Genomic DNA, 15,873 nt, shown 5'->3' with positions numbered 1-15,873 from the left:
CAATTATTTCAAAAAGTAAACAAAAAACTTCAGTTCTAAGAATTAAGGAAAGGGAGGCAGAGAGATGTTAAGCAGCTTGCCTAAAGTTGTATGGATACAAGGCAGCAAAACACTTAGTAGCTATGTATGGAGCTGCATAGATGCCTGGCTCTAAACCTGGCTGCAAACAAGGCATCTATGTAGCTCCACAGCTCCTCAGCTGTGTGCTTAACCAGTAAGTACAGGGCCCCTCAGAAATGATGGTTTCCTCTATATGAAAGGGTATTCCTTTTGCCTAAGGTGCTCAACGCTCTCTTCCCCTGTCTTGCATGTCAGCATCTTTCCTGTGATTCAGGTCTCAGCTTAACATTGCTTCCTTAGAGGAGCCCTTCCTGACCATTTCATCTAAAGTAATTCCCCATTTAGTTCTCATCACAGTATCCAATTAAATATTCATCACAGAACTTATAAATACCTGACATTTTCTTATCTATTAGTTTACTGTGTGTCATTCCCAATATAATGAAAGGTGTTGGTATTGCCTTACTAGAGCCTAGAACAAGGCCTGGCACAGAAAAAGTGCTCCATAAATGATGACTGAATAAATATGTTTATCTTACCAACTACTGATGAACATTTAGGGTTGTTGCCAATCTTTCACTACTATACATCTTAGAAAATCTGGCTTATCACATTTTTATTATAAATTACTGGAAGGCGAATTTCTAAAAAGGTATGCATGTTTTTCAGGCTTTTGGTATATATCAGCAAATATATAACCTCTCCAGAAAGTTTGCTTTAATTTATAAAGAGGATTAAAATGTTCATTTTGGCTGGGCACAGTGACTCACACCTGTAATCCCAGCACTTTGGGAGGCCGAGGCTGGTGGATCATGAGGTCAGGAGTTCAAGACCAGCCTGGGCAACATGGTGAAACCCCATCTCTACAAAAAGTGCAAAAATTAGCTGGGCATAGTGGCTTTATGCCTGTAGTCTCAGCTACTCAGGAGGCTGAGGTAGGAGGACTGCTTGAGCCTAGGGGGCAGAGGTTGCAGTGAGTTGAGACCCATGTCACTGCCCTCAAGTCTGGGAAAGAGGATAACACAGTCTCAAATAAATAAAGAAATAAACAAACAAATAAATAAAATGTTCACTTTACCACACTTGTGCCAATACTGGATGCATACCTTTTAAAAATCTTTACCAAGTTTGACAGGCAAGATGGTAATATATTGTTTTAGTTTTCATTTCTTTGTTATTCATGTTGTTGAAAATATTTTCATATGTTTAATGGTCATTTGAATTCCTCCTTTTGTAAATCATCTTTAAGTTCTTTGCTCCTTCGTGTTTGTTTGTTCATCTTCCTCATATTGACTTGAAAGAACATTTTCGTTTTGGAGACAGAATCTCACTTTGTCACCAGGGCTGGAGCACAGTGATGTAAACCTGGCTCACTGAAGCCTCAACCTCCTGGACTCAAATGATCCTCCTGCCTCAGCCTCTTGACTAGCTGGGACTACACGTGCAGATCACCAAGCCCAGCTAAATTTTTTTGTATTTTTTTGTAGAGACAGGGTTTCATCATGTTGCCCAGGCTGTCCTGGACTCCTGGGCTCAAGCAATCCTCCTGCCTTGGCCTTTCAATGTGCTGGGATTACAGGCATGAGCCACCGTGCCCAGCCCTGAAAGAACATTTTATATATTAGGGGTATCAGCCTCATGCAGAGAAACCATACTATTTCCACAAAGGTAATGCTTCTCATCCTCTCCCATCCAGGTGCTCAATTCATTTAGAGAAAAAGAATCACTAATAGGTAGACTTCACAAGCCTGGTTACATACATGCTAAAACTTGATAGGAACCAAATGATTGAACATTTTTTTTCTAGTTAATTCCCTTGATTCTGAAAAAGTTTGTTTTACTAAGGAATAGTACTACAGTAAAACCCCATCATAAGAGGGGTCCAAAACTGTCAATTGTATAAATTGAGTGACTGAGTTATTATAAGGTGGCTGGATAAGAGCCAATAACCAGCTTTATTATATCTGAATTCATGTAATTGTGGGCATGTTTTTGTGAGGTTTTACTGTTTTCAGTACTCTTAAAAATAGGTTGACTATTCAGTTAGCACAAGTTCTTTTGATGTTTAGGAGACTTTCTAACACAGACTCGAGAGAAATCAAGTCTATTGATTATTAACAGAAAGCACTAAGTCTGGAGTCTATGTACTCAGGATCAGAGTAAGACAAGGTTGAGGCACAAAGGTAACTATTACTTCCGCCTGACCCAAGTCGACCCACGAGTCATGCGGTTGTAGGGGCACTACAAGGTTAGAGTGAAGGCAAAGATGAGAAAGATGCAACCCCTTCCAGAAAACAGTTTATACTTTTCAGATATAACAACAAATCCCTGTGACTAAAAAAAAAGAGGTCAGAAATATTTCAGTACATTTCTGAAATATTTGTACTTCTGAATGTTTGTACTTATATTTGTACTTCTGAATATGTTTGTACTTACTGAAATATTTCTGTACATTTCTGAAGTATTTGTACTTCTGAATGTTTGTACATTATGTACTGAAAACCCATTTTCAGAAATACAATTTATACTTCTGAAACACAAAATATTTGTATTTCTGAAAATAGGTTCTCAGTACATAATGTACGCTACTCCATTTTCTTTGGGGCTTTATTTCCTTTGAGGCCTTTCTCCCTTCTTCTACTCATCAGCTGGGGGCAGAGGAGAAGGTATTAGGTATATAAACTTTTAAGGGTACCTGTACTGTGGTATCAGTGGGATGTTCTTTTGTCAGAGATTGCTAGACTTAAGTCCATATCAGTACTGTCTCACCTGACAATACTGAGCAAATAATTTCCTTCTACTTAAAAAGGGGTTACTGGCCAGGCATGGTGGCTCCTGCCTGTAATCCCACCACTTTGGGAGGCTGAGGCAGGTGGATCACTTTGAGCCCAGGAGTTTGAGACCAGCCTGGGCAACATGGCAAAACCCTATCTCTACTAACAAGTACAAAAACTAGCCCGGCATGGTGGTGTGTGTCTATAGTCTCAGCTAGCTACTCAAGGGGCTGAGGTGGGAAGACAACTTGAGCCTGGGAGTCGAAGGTTGCAGTGAGCCGAGATTGCGCCACTGCACTCCAGCTTGGGTGACAGAACAAGATACTTGTCTCAAAAATAAATAAATAAATAAAACAAAAAGGGCTGAGCACAGTGGCTCACACCTACAATCCTAGCACTTTGGGAGGCTGAGGCAGATGGATTACCTGAGCTCAAGAGTTCCAGACTAGCCTGGCCAACAGGGTGAAACCCCCCCTCTACTAAAAATACAGAAAATTAGCCGAATGTGGTGGCAGGTGCCCATAATCCCAGCTACGTGGGAGGCTAAGGCAGAAGAATTGCTTGAACCCGAGAGGTGAAGGTTGAGGTTGCAGTAAGCCGGTATTGGGCCATGGCACTCCAGCTTGGGCAACAGAACAAGACTCTGTCCCCACCTTACAAAAAAAAAAAAAAAGGTTTTTGTCATGCCTGTAATCCCAGCACTTTGGGAGGCCAAGACAGGCAGAGCACTTTGAGCTCAGGAGTTCAAGACTAACCTAGGCAACATGACAAAACCCTGTCTCTACTAAAAGTATAAAAATCAGCCAGTGTGGTGGTGTGTGCCTATAATCCCAGCTACTTGGGAGGCTGAGGCAGGACAATCGCTTGAACCCAAGAGGCAGAGGTTGCAGCGAGCCGAGATTGTGCCAGTGCACTCCAGCCTAGGCAACACAGTGAGACAACATCTCAAAAAAAAAAAAAAAAACAGACAAACTCATCATTCAGCAAATTCCTAAACTCCTAATAGGAGAACTGACACTTTGAATCCTATGTCGGCTTGCTGGAAAGAAGCAGGAGCTCTAGCTATAGAATAGAGGCTGAAGATTGTATGCTGGTTGAGAGCGAAGCCTGGGCTCAGATTGAGGCAGTTATGAGAGCCAAAGGGAGTCTAAGGAGGTGCATCACAGGTGTTGGTGGCCTGAGAGGACAGGGCTTCATGCCCAGAGCTTTAGTAGAGCAGTCCTGCTTTTGTATGTTCTTATACTGAGGTTTCATGTAAGATTTCTTTAAAAAACAAACAAACAAAAAAAAAAAGGATTCTGTAGCTGCTTTAAAAATGCAGCAAATCTCCAAGTTGTACTATTATCCTTATTTTAAAATAAGGAGCTGAAGTTCATAAAAGTAAAAGGACTTGCTTAAGGTTATAGTATTAAGCAAATTATTTCTATCATGATCTATTCCAAGTGAGGGTTGGATTATTGTGCCTGTTTCAATAATATACTAACAAGGCATTGATAAATCTAAGTTAAAACTTCTCGGTTTAGTATCTTTTTAGAAAAAGAACCAAAATGATCTAAACCAAATCAGACCAATTTTCTGAAGTAGAGAGTAATATGCAGGACAATAAGTAACTTTAAGTCAAAAACAATTTTAACATACTCACCTTTGTTTTTATCCCTGTACTAAAAAGAGACGGCTGCTGAGGCTTTCAGTCCAGTCTAGTTTTACAACTCAGGGGGGTATGAATAGGAGAAAACACCATTTTATCTTCCATTTTTAGGCTACTAACCTGATCAACTATGTTTAATGTATTTCACTTCAAAACTTAGTTCATAGGGCCTTTGGCTGGAAAAATTAAACTTAATCCTATTACACAGCATTTCAATTCAACATCAGAGTTTCCCATTAATCATATTTTGGGAATGGTCTTAGTCCAAAAAAAGAAAAAACAAAAACAAAAAAACCACACACACAAACCCACATAAAACAATACCCAGAAAGAGTAAAGAAAAATGTTGTTTAATCTTTCCTTGTTTGTCCTATCCCAAAAACTAATCATGTCTAGTGCCTACCTGAGCCATCAGTGGGAACCGAACTTGCATTGATTCCAGAAAGACCAAACAAAGGACATTCTCGATCTGTGTTAACATGACCCCATTTGTGACATTTAATGCACCTCACATTTCGAACCTGAGAAATAATGAATGTTATTTTGGTTACTAAAATAGTAAGAATCTAACCAATGTTGAAATTCCTATTCCTTGATAGAATTTAAGCTAAAATTACATTTTTAAAAGATCTCCAGGGAAACAGACTCTGTAACTATGTTTGGTAACTTAATACAAAGACTAAAATCTTTCACTATAAATTTTGCCTAGAAGCTAAGCTGAATCCCATTTCTTTTTGCCTTTTACTTCGTGGCAATATAATGTCATCCAAAAAGAAATGGTAAAATACCAAAAAGAATTAGGTCATAATGGGAAGAATTTAAGCTTAAATTCTCTAATTTTAGTAGGTTTCAAATTTCTAAACCAGGAGCTGGTAAATATTTTCTGTAAAGGTCTAAATATAGTAAATATTTTAGGCTTTTTGGGACAGATGTTGTCTATTATAACTACTCAATTCTGCTGCTGTAATGGGAAAGCAGGCATAGCCAGTAAGTAAATGAATAGGCAAAGCAGTGTTCCAATAAAACTTTCTTTACCACAGGATTTGCCCTCTGATGATAGTCTGTCTGATTCTAAACCAATAATAGATTTAAATCTTTTCTTAACCTTGAGCTAATTCTCCAAATTTTTCGAAAACTAAAGAGACCAATATCATTATAGCTCTCTCTATAAAAGCTTGATTCCTGTTTTATCAGTCTACTACATTTAATGTTTTCTCCTCTATTCCTTACATTTTCTGATATAAATCAAAACCATAGTGCCCCTTTTCGGCTTACACACCTTTTAGGCAACAATATAAAGACATATTTATTACATAAAAATTATTCTTACAGTGTAAAATATATGTCACTTGCCTGAATACCAAAGGGTTGATCTCTGATGTTCATGTCATCTTTGGCATATCTATTAGAGGAAATGTACAAGCACAATATTAAGAATAATTTAAAATACAGAAGAGCAGTTAATCAGAAAAATAGTTTTATAGTTCTAAGAACATTACAAAATATATTACTTCAGTAAACATTTAGAACTATAAAATCTCTCTATTGTTTCCAAACACTATTTAGTTATTATGTGTCTAGTCTGATAATTTGTGATTTTAAAAACATGAAAAAGTATGTAAAACAAAAGACTACGATCAAGCAGATTAGCTGAATAAGACGGCTAATTAAAATCATTAACAACTTTTCATATCAGTTGCCTCCTCTAACGATTGAAAAAGCAACATAAGATGGGATATACGGTAAATATAAATTTACTGATACATATCTTGTCTTAGAAGTAAACCAGTCCTTACTTTTCTCGTGGGGCTCCTTTCTGCCATTCAAATTTGTATTCAGTCTCTCCCTCTGTTTCTTCTTTCTAAAAGCATTCATTGAAAATTCTTTTAACTTTTCAATAAAATACAATGAATTGCAAGTAAATTCAGAAAAAGAAAATAGTCCTTTACCTCTTTGTTTTCTTGATTGCATATCAAAAATATGGAAGAAAAAAGGTATGACAAGTTAAAAATGTCAACACAAAAGTCTACTGTATACACAATGATATATAATTGTCACAAGAGTTCATTGGTTTTACTATTTTTCTTCTTTCACAATGGTCTGATAAAAATTTAGACCATTTCAGGATAAAATACAAAGTAAGAAGCTGGGCGCGGTGGCTCACGCCTGTAATCCTAGCACTTTGGGAGGCCGAGGTGGGTGGATCACGAGGTCAAAAGATCGAGACCATCCTGGTCAACGTGGTGAAACCCTGTCTCTACTAAAAATACAAAAAATTAGCTGGGCATGGTGGCGCGTGCCTGTAGTCCCAGCTACTCAGGAGGCTGAGGCAGGAGAATTGCCTGAACCCAGGAGGCGGAGGTTGCGGTGAGCCGAGATCGCGCCATTGCACTCCAGCATGGGTAACAAGAGTGAAACTCCGTCTCAAAAAAAAAAAATACAAAGTAAGAGATAGTAGCACTTATGTTTTTTTATTTACAAAATATTAAATAGTAAGAAGGACTATATATATGCAAATTATGAAAGAATAAATGTACTTTGGACATGAAGGTTTTCTTCCCCCTCAAACGGCACATTATGAAATATTACCAGATTAGAAAGATACTTTTTAGTATTTATTGTGTTGTATGATTATAGTTTTTATTATCTTCATAGGATAACAGCAATTTTAAAAGATAAATAGCAACTTCAAAAAAATATCTGTCATAGTTTTCAATCTTTAGTTGCAAACACATCAAAGACTTAAAAGGAAGGAGGCTGGGCACCGTGGCTCAAGCCTGTAATCCCAGCACTTTGGGAGGCCGAGGTGGGTAGCTCTCTTGAGGTCAGGAGTTCAAGACCAGCTTGACCAACGTGGTAAAAACCTGTTTCTACTAAAGATACAAAAAATTAGCCAGATGAGGTGGTGCGTGCCTGTAATCCCAGCTACTCAAGAGGCTGGGGCAGAAGAATCGCTTGAACCTGGGAGGCAGAGGTTGCAGTGAGCTGAGATCATGCCACTGTACTCTAGCCTCAGTGACAGGGTGAGACTCCATCTCAAAAAAAAAAAAAAAAAAAAAAGTAAAAAGAAAAGGAAAAGGAAGAGATATGTACCTTTTTTAGCTCCTGGTGGGGCTTCATACATGAAATTAAGGCCATTCTTTACGCGTTCATCTCCCATAAGCAATCTAAGTGAAACAAGACAATAATTTCATGTAGGACGAAAAATATCACAGAATAATCCACTCCCCACCAAAAAACCTAAGGGAATTAAGATAAAATATTTTTGTTAGAAACAGAGTTCTAAAACTTTACTCTACTGACTAGATTACATCTGAAATATCTGAATGGAAATCAAACAGTGCTGCCTCTTTAGTAACTGGTTATAAGCTCTGAGACTTTCTTACTACCTGAGATATCCTGGCCATCCTAACAAAAAAAGGGAAAAAATGACAGGGTCATTTTTCTTGCAGGATTTTCCTTTCCTTTTTTTTTTTTTTTTTTTTTTTGAGACAGAGTCTTACTCTGTCGCCAGGCTGGAGTGTAGTGGTGTGATCTCAGCTTACTGCAACCTCTGCCTTCCAAGTTGAAGCGATTCTCTTGCCTCAGCTTCCTGAGTAGCTAGAACTACGGGTGCATGCCACCACACCCAGCTAATTTCTGTATTTTTAGTAGAGATGGGGTTTCACCATGTTGGATGGTCTCCATCTCTTGACTTCATGATTCACCTTCCAAAGTGCTGGAATTACAGGCGTGAGCCACGGTACCCAGCCAGGATTTTGATATTTTAATGATGTTAATATAAAGTATATATCTTATATTATACATTTTAAATGCTTTAAACAGGTGTATAACATACACTTTAAACAGGTGTATATATGCACCTGTATATATAGCTGCATATGCTGTATATATAGCTGCATATATACACCTGTTTAAAGTGTATGTTGTTTTTAAGTATATTTAGACTTTTGGAGCCATCACTATAATCTAATTTCAGAACATTTACATTATCCAAAAAAGAAATCTTCTACCCACTAGCAGTCACTTCTCATTCCCTTGCCTTGTCCCCCCACCTTCTACCTCTCAGCTCAGAGCAGCCACTAATCTACTTGCTGTCTCTGTAGATTTGCCTATTCTGGACATGTCCTATAAATTAGATCATATGTCATGTGGTTTTTTGTGACTGGCTTCTTTCACATAGCGTAATGTTTTTGAAGTTGACCCATGGTATTGCATATGTCAATACTTCAGTCCCTTTCATTGCTGAATGCCACTCTATTGTAGGGATGTAGATCCCTGTGGCCTTTTGCTATTTTTTTTAATAGTTCTTTATAGAATCCAGTGGATATAAGGAGAGGAATTATAATCATGTCACATATCCTTTGTGATTATCTTTTCCAAATATAAGGAGAAATTAGATTCACTCTTTAGCCGCCTTCTTTATTATTTTTACTTGGATCTTGCGAATTAAAACTTTGACTCAACCAGTCATTCCATTTGTTACAGAGCTTTTTTTTTCTAAACAGCCTAGCATACCTTTTTTTAAACAGAGCTCAAACAGGGAACTGTAAGTGTTAAAACAGAACTATAAAGAATGTGGCTTCTGTCATGCCAAAAGTAAGAATAATATTAGATTACAATCCAAAGAAATATCGATGAGTTTATACTGATAGAAAACAAATAATAACTAGATAAGGGAAATTCTTCCTTACAGAGGAATTCAAATTAAGAAATGTAGAGGGAATAACAGAAATAGAAAATCACCATTAGAACACCACATAAATAAATAATTGACGCAGGCAGCATCTACTGATGAATGCCAAAATCCGGCAAAAGTCCAAGGAGAAACAGTATTTGCAGGGCTTCAAATGTTAATTAATTACAAAGGGAAAATAGTAACTTTTTTTTAAGATAAAGAATAAACATGAACATTATGATCTGTTTCAAACCCAGTTTTGCACCTCCACTCTGTTTTTATCCCTCTAACTCAACAACTGTTTCCTGAACACCTTCTCTTTTCCCCCAGTGCTGATGTTTATTATGTTTTTACTATTAATATATATAAATTAGGGCTTGAAAACAGTGATGCTATTGACATTTTGGACTAGAGAGTTATTTGCTGTGTGGAGTTGTCCTGTGCATTCTAGGCTGTTTTGCAGCATCCAGCACCTCCACCCACTAGAAGCTAATAGTACCCCAGTCCGCAGTTGTGACAATCAAAACATTGTCAAAACAGTGTCTCCAAACATTGCCACATGTCCCCTGGGCAACGGTTGCAAAAAATGGTGCTCAGTTGAGAACCACCTATCTAAATCCTTATCATTCTTCAAATTTCAGCTTTAATGTCGCCTCTTTCATAAAGTCTTCCTAACTGGAATTATTCTTTCCTATAATAACATACTGTATTTTTAAAAGCAGCGTTGTGTTTTTAATATATCAGTTGTTATATTTGGCTTTGAACTATATGTATGTATCACCTACTAAGATTTCCTAAGGGTAGAGACAAATTACACTTCACACACTTTTACAGGTCCCTGTACTACCACTTATCATCATGCATGGAGTAGGTACTCAACAAAAGTTAACAAGATTAAATAAAATTAGTGAGAAGGCTAATCAACTTTTATTTCTTTACTTTTCCTCTCAATATACTATATTTTAAATAGTAATAGTTTAGTATTACTGTGCTAAATTCCACATTGATTAAAAATTGAACTTCATGAAAAATTTACCAAAACACCACTATTCAATTGCTTAACCAAGAGAAATCAGCTTCCGTGTTAGATCTGCATATACAAACACAATAGCTAAAGGCAGGTACCATGTTAGAAGACACCAATGAAATACACTAGCCACGATACAGCTTTTAACAGAACAATGACATGCATATCAAATCGTCACTTTACTTTTCTTCTTGAAGGTGTCCTAGGTATCTTTTCATGTGAGTGTGTTAAAATAAGTTTCTAAGAGGTCTCAGCAGTTCAAGTGTGGACATTTATTGTTCTTCTAAGCTTTGCCTAATTTGAGACTTGCTCAAAGACTGTTTATGAGTCACATGAATCTGTATTTTACATGAATCATGGTAAAGCTGGAAAAAGAGGCCATCTACAGGTATGAGAGTAAAAGAGAAAGCCCTCAGAGAGAGAAATGAATCCTGTAACTGGGCATTTGATTCCAAAAAACTGACTAATAATAACAGTTTTTAATAATAATAAACCAAATAATAATAAACTGAATAATATATTATTCAGTAGAAATTTATTCCCATGAAATTGATAATTCTAGAAATACTGGCATAGTAGAATGTACCTGTTATCATATGATTCTTGTTCTTTAAGATATTGCTGCATTAATTCTTCTTGTTTCTTCTTATCATATGATATTTTCTGTTCTGCCATCCATACCTAGATTAATGAAGTAAAATTATAAATTAAATTGTTGGATTTAAGTTAAACAAAGCTTGCTTTTCTTGTAATAAAATGTAAAATGCAATTGTTTAAAGCATGAGTGTCTAATCTTTTGGCTTCTCTGGGCCACAGTAGAAGAATAATTGTCCTGGCCACACAAAATACGCTAACAATAATGATAGCCAATGAGATGAAAAAAAGAAAAGAAAAGAAAGGGCCAAAAAAAATCTCACAATGTTTTAAGGAAGTTTACACATTTGTGTTGGGCTGCATTTAAAGCCATCCTGGGCCAGATGACCCACAGGCCAAGGGCTGGACAAGGTTGGCTCAAAGTTTACAACATAATCCAATTTAGCCATAATTATATCATCACAAACCTGAAAAATCTGAAGTGGCTTGATATGAGTCTTTTTTCTTTTTGACAGAGCCTGGCTATCACCCAGGTTGGAATGCAATGGCACGATCTCAGCTCACTGCAGCCTCTGCTTCCTGGGTTCAAGCAATTTTCTTGCCTCAGCGGTCCTCAGTGCATGCGCCACTGCACCTGGCTAATTTTTGTAGTTTTAGTAGAGATGGGGTTTTGCCAAGTTGGCCAGGCTGGTCTTGAACTCCTGGCCTCAAGTGATCTGCCCGCCTTGGCCTCCCAAAGTGCTGATATAAGTTCCTCTGAGATTAGAGGCATGAGCCACCACGCCCAGCCCATAGAATGCTTTATAGCAAGTTTTGGTTTTTAAAAGTTATATTTAATATTTAAATATTGTATAACATTGCCTACCTATGTATATTATTGTATAAATGTATAACATTGACTACCTATGAATATTAAATTTAAATTTAATATTATTCTTCCAAGGATATATTATACATCCTTCCAAGATGTTCTAATGCATATACATGCAAAAGAACATACACAATTCTTATATAAATGGTAACATACTTTACACAAACACACACACACACACAAAACATGTATAAAATTATATACCATGGAGATCTGATATGGTTTGGTTGTGTCCCCACCCAAATCTTATCTTGAATGGTAGTTCCCATAATCCCCATGTATCATGGGAGGGAGCTAGCGGGATGTAATTGAATCATGGGGGCAGTTACCTCCATGCTATTCTCACGACACTGAGTGAGTTCTCTGATGGTTTTATAAGGGGTTTTTCCCTTTTTGCTCAGCACTTCTCCTCGCTACTGCCATGCAAAGAAGGATGTGTTTACTCCACTTCTGCCATGATTTTAAGTTTCCTGAGGCCAGGTGTAGTGGCTCACGCCTGTAATCCCAGCACTTTAGGAGGCCAAGGTGAGCGAATCACGAGGTCAGGAGATGGAGACCATCCTGGCCAACATGGTGAAACCTTGTCTCTACTAAAAACATAAAAATTAGCTGGGTGTGGTGGTGTGTGCCTGTAATACCATCTACTCGAGAGGCTGACAGGAGAATTGCTTGAACCAGGGAGTTGGAAGTTGCAGTGAACTGAGATTGTGCCACTGCACACCAGCCTGGCTACAGAGTGAGACTCCATCTCAAAATAAATAAATAAATAAATAAAAACAAATACTCTATGGTGAGAGTAGCCAGTCACAAAAGACCACAGATTGCATGATTTCATTTATTTTTATTTATTTATTTTTCTTTGTTTTTCCCAAACCACATGGAATGGAGCATGATTCCATTTAAATGAATTTCCAGAATAGGCAAATCCACAAACAGAAAGTAGATTAGTGCTTGTCTAGGGCTGGAGAGAGGGAGGAGAGTTAAGGAAAAATGGGAGTGACTGATAACAGGTATGGGGGTTTCTTTTTCTCTTTTTTTTTTTGAGATGGAGTCTTGCTCTGTCACCCAAGCTGGAGTGCAGTGGCACAATCTTGGCTCACTGCAACCTCCACCTCCCGGGTTCAAGTAATTCTCCTGCCTCAGCCTCCTGAGTTGCTGGGATTACAAGTGCTCACCATCATACCCAGCTAATTTTTGTATTTTTAGTAGAGATGGGGTTTCACCATGCTGAGCAGGCTGTCTCAAACTCCTGACCCCAAGTGATTCACCTGCCTTGGCCTCCCAAAGTGTTGGGATTACAAGTGTCAGCCACCTTGCTCAGCAGGGGTTTCTTTTTGGGGTGATGAAAAAGTTCTAAAATTGTTTGTGGTAATGATTACTCAACTCCATGAATGTATTTTAAAAACCACTGAATTGTACATTTCACATGCATGATTGTATGATATGTTAATTTATCTCAGCAGAGCTGTTAAAATGAAAAATGACTATTTCTGATGGCTGTGTAGTGAATGGATTTGAGAGGAGTCAAGATTGAAGCCACTTAGAAAATGCAACAATCTAGGTGAAAGATGATGAGGGTCTACACTAAGACACAGGCAGTAGTGACAGAGAGAAGATATGGATTCAAGAGATATTTCGAAGGTAAGACCAATAGCATTCAGTAATTGACTAGATAAAGGAGTGATGGGAAAAGGGATGAATCCTGAGCTTCTGGTTTGGGTAACAGGATGAAGAATTGTTTTGCTATCTCTATTTCTACCCGTATGAGATAGCAAGTATAAAAAGGGCAGATTTGGAGTAAAAAACTTTTACTTCAGATATGTTGAGTTTGAGTTGCCTATAGGACATCAAGATGCAAATGTCTAGTAGATAGCTGTCTTGAGCCACATCAAAGTTAAAAACAGAAAACTGGGACTGCAGATTTGAGAGTCATGAGTAATCGGGCTAGTTAAAATGGGCTGGCCCAAGTGCGGTGGCTCACTCCTGTAATCCTAGCACTTAAGAGAGGCTGAGGCGGCTGGATCACAAGGTCAGGAGTTCAAGACCAGCCTGACCAACATGGTGAAACCCCCATCTCTACTAAAAATGCAAAAATTAGCCAGACATGGTGGCGCGCACCTGTAGTCCCAGCTACTCAGGAGGCTGAGGCAGGAGCATCACTTAAACCCAGGAGGCACAGGTTGCAGTGAGCCGAGATCGCACCACTGCCTTCCAGCCTGGGTGACAGAGCGAGACTACATCTCAAAATAAAAATAAAAATAAAAAATGGCTAGTTGGATGTGATTGCTTGAGGAAAGCATACAAGGTAAGCAAGAAGTCAGCCAAGGATGAAACTGGGGGGAATACTTTTATTTTAGGAGCAGGCTAAGAATAAAGATCCAGTGAAGTTGATAGAAAAAGACAGTCTAATAAGAGAGCCGGAAAACTAGAAGAGAGTAGTTATTACAGTTAGGGGAAGAGAGAGTTTCACAAAAACGGAGTAGTTTAAGGTGGTACTATTGTCAATAGCAAGTTTGTAAACTGTTTGCCAGTATACAAGACAAATAAGGAGCTTGGACCACAATGTAAATTAACTGTTTCCTTCATTAACGAAGTCAAGAAAAAAAAAAAAAAGAACAACTGAACTAAAACAGTGTATCCTGTGGCATAATGATTGAGGCAGTGCATAACAATACATAACCAAGTGACCAACAGATACATAGCATTCACTGTTATTTTTGGTGAACAAATGAGACCTTAAAACCTACCGGACTTTTTGTAAGCTTGGGAAACTGATAAGAAACAAGAAAAAAGAAAAAAGAAACTACTTGACTTTAATAAACCCAACACGCCTAATTTTACAATCAACTACCTTTTTAAATATAGATCGGGTCCCAGTTTGTTGCGCATGCTTCTCTTGAATTCCTGGCCTCCCAAAGTGTTGGGATTATAGGCATGAGCCACCACACCTGGCCCTTAAAAATTTCATGGTGGAACTCTTTTGCACTCTTTGATGAAACTCCTTTCTATTAAAAAAAAAAAAAAAAAAAAAAACTTTACTGGAGTATGACACATAAAAAACTGTATATATTTAATGTATACAACCTGAGTTTGGTGATAAGTATATCCCTGTGAAACTATCACCACAATCTACACTATAAACATATCCATCACTTCCAAAAGTTTCCTCCTATGCTCTTTTTCTATTTATCTTCATTTAAAGTTCCTCCAGCCTTAGTTAATAAAGAATGCTAGAGGTTACCCCCTCACCTCATAAAGTGTTAACTTATCTATAAAGGTCTGCTATCAGAAACACTTCATTCTTCTCCTCTATCCTGCAAAAAGTATAAAACAGATGGAAGAGGCCAACAGTATTTGATACATTTTACATGACACTTTACAAGGATGAGAAGAATGTAGGTTCTAAGCCTGTAACTGCTTTACTGAATTTCTCATAGTGGATTTGCTAAAGTTATTTTCTGTGGATTTCTCCTTTTCTTGTAAGAAAGCTGCTTCATTGAATTTTTATAAAGCTAAATGTCAAAAGTTCCAGTAAAAAATCATGCTTTCTAAAGTATATTTGTTTATATAAACAGGAAATAAGCAAGCACCTGAATTCCATCTAATCGCTTCATTCTTGTAAAAAAAAGTAAGAGCTAACACCCTGAGTATGCAGAGAAAGGAAATGTCTGTGTTTGGTGTCAAAAGTTACTTGAGCCAAGCAAATACAAGAAACTTCTTCCTCCCACAGTTGCAACTACGCAAATACAACTGGTGCAGTGGAAAAAGCACTTAATCAGGTGTTCCAGATCCTAGTTCTGGTTCAACATTTAACAAGCTGTGTAACTCCTGGCAAATTTGTTTCCTCTTTTGTAAAATGAGGCGATGAGGTTCGCTGATTACCAAAGAGCTTTCAAGGTATATCTGTGTTATTAAAATTTCATGGAGGAGTGATCAAGAAAGTGTTTAATAAGGCTCTTTAGGAAGGTAACAGTGAAAAAAAAGTTGAGAATCACTGGTCTAGCAGAATGAGTATATAGCAAAATCTCATCACCTCAACTCGTTTTAAAAACAAATAAAAGCTTAGTTATTGTCACAAGTTTCTATTTAGAGGCAATTAACATTTTATTGAGCACCTCCTCTCTAGTGGACACTGACAGGTGCCTACATTGTTTCAAATCCTTTATCTCCACGATTTCACTTAATCTTCACAATCACGTTAATCATCCTTATTTTACAGAT

The 15,873-nt window shown here is 37.6% G+C and overlaps 1 protein-coding gene across 2 annotated transcripts in view; it reads right to left on the bottom strand.

Moving 5' to 3' along the window:
• Positions 1 to 15,873, bottom strand: part of CIRSR (corepressor of RBPJ and splicing regulator) — a 42,052-nt gene that overhangs the window by 25,373 nt on the left and 806 nt on the right. Inside the window, exons 2-7 of one of the 2 annotated variants that reach the window (XM_003921851.4) lie at positions 10,774 to 10,868; positions 7,576 to 7,649; positions 6,432 to 6,442; positions 6,279 to 6,343; positions 5,836 to 5,884; positions 4,886 to 5,003 (exon numbers count right to left, since the gene is read on the bottom strand). In XM_003921851.4, the coding sequence (XP_003921900.2) occupies positions 4,886 to 5,003; positions 5,836 to 5,884; positions 6,279 to 6,343; positions 6,432 to 6,442; positions 7,576 to 7,649; positions 10,774 to 10,868 (412 nt within the window). Of the gene's footprint in view, positions 1 to 4,885; positions 5,004 to 5,835; positions 5,885 to 6,278; positions 6,344 to 6,431; positions 6,443 to 7,575; positions 7,650 to 10,773; positions 10,869 to 15,873 lie in introns of those variants that run through there. The other variant, XM_074399452.1, reaches the window with a different exon arrangement.

The sequence above is a fragment of the Saimiri boliviensis genome, chromosome 5, assembly GCF_048565385.1.
Source record: "Saimiri boliviensis isolate mSaiBol1 chromosome 5, mSaiBol1.pri, whole genome shotgun sequence".
NCBI lineage: Eukaryota > Metazoa > Chordata > Mammalia > Primates > Cebidae > Saimiri > Saimiri boliviensis.
The sequence above is the reverse complement of the archived record's forward strand: the minus strand, read 5'-3'. Positions and strand labels throughout refer to the sequence as shown.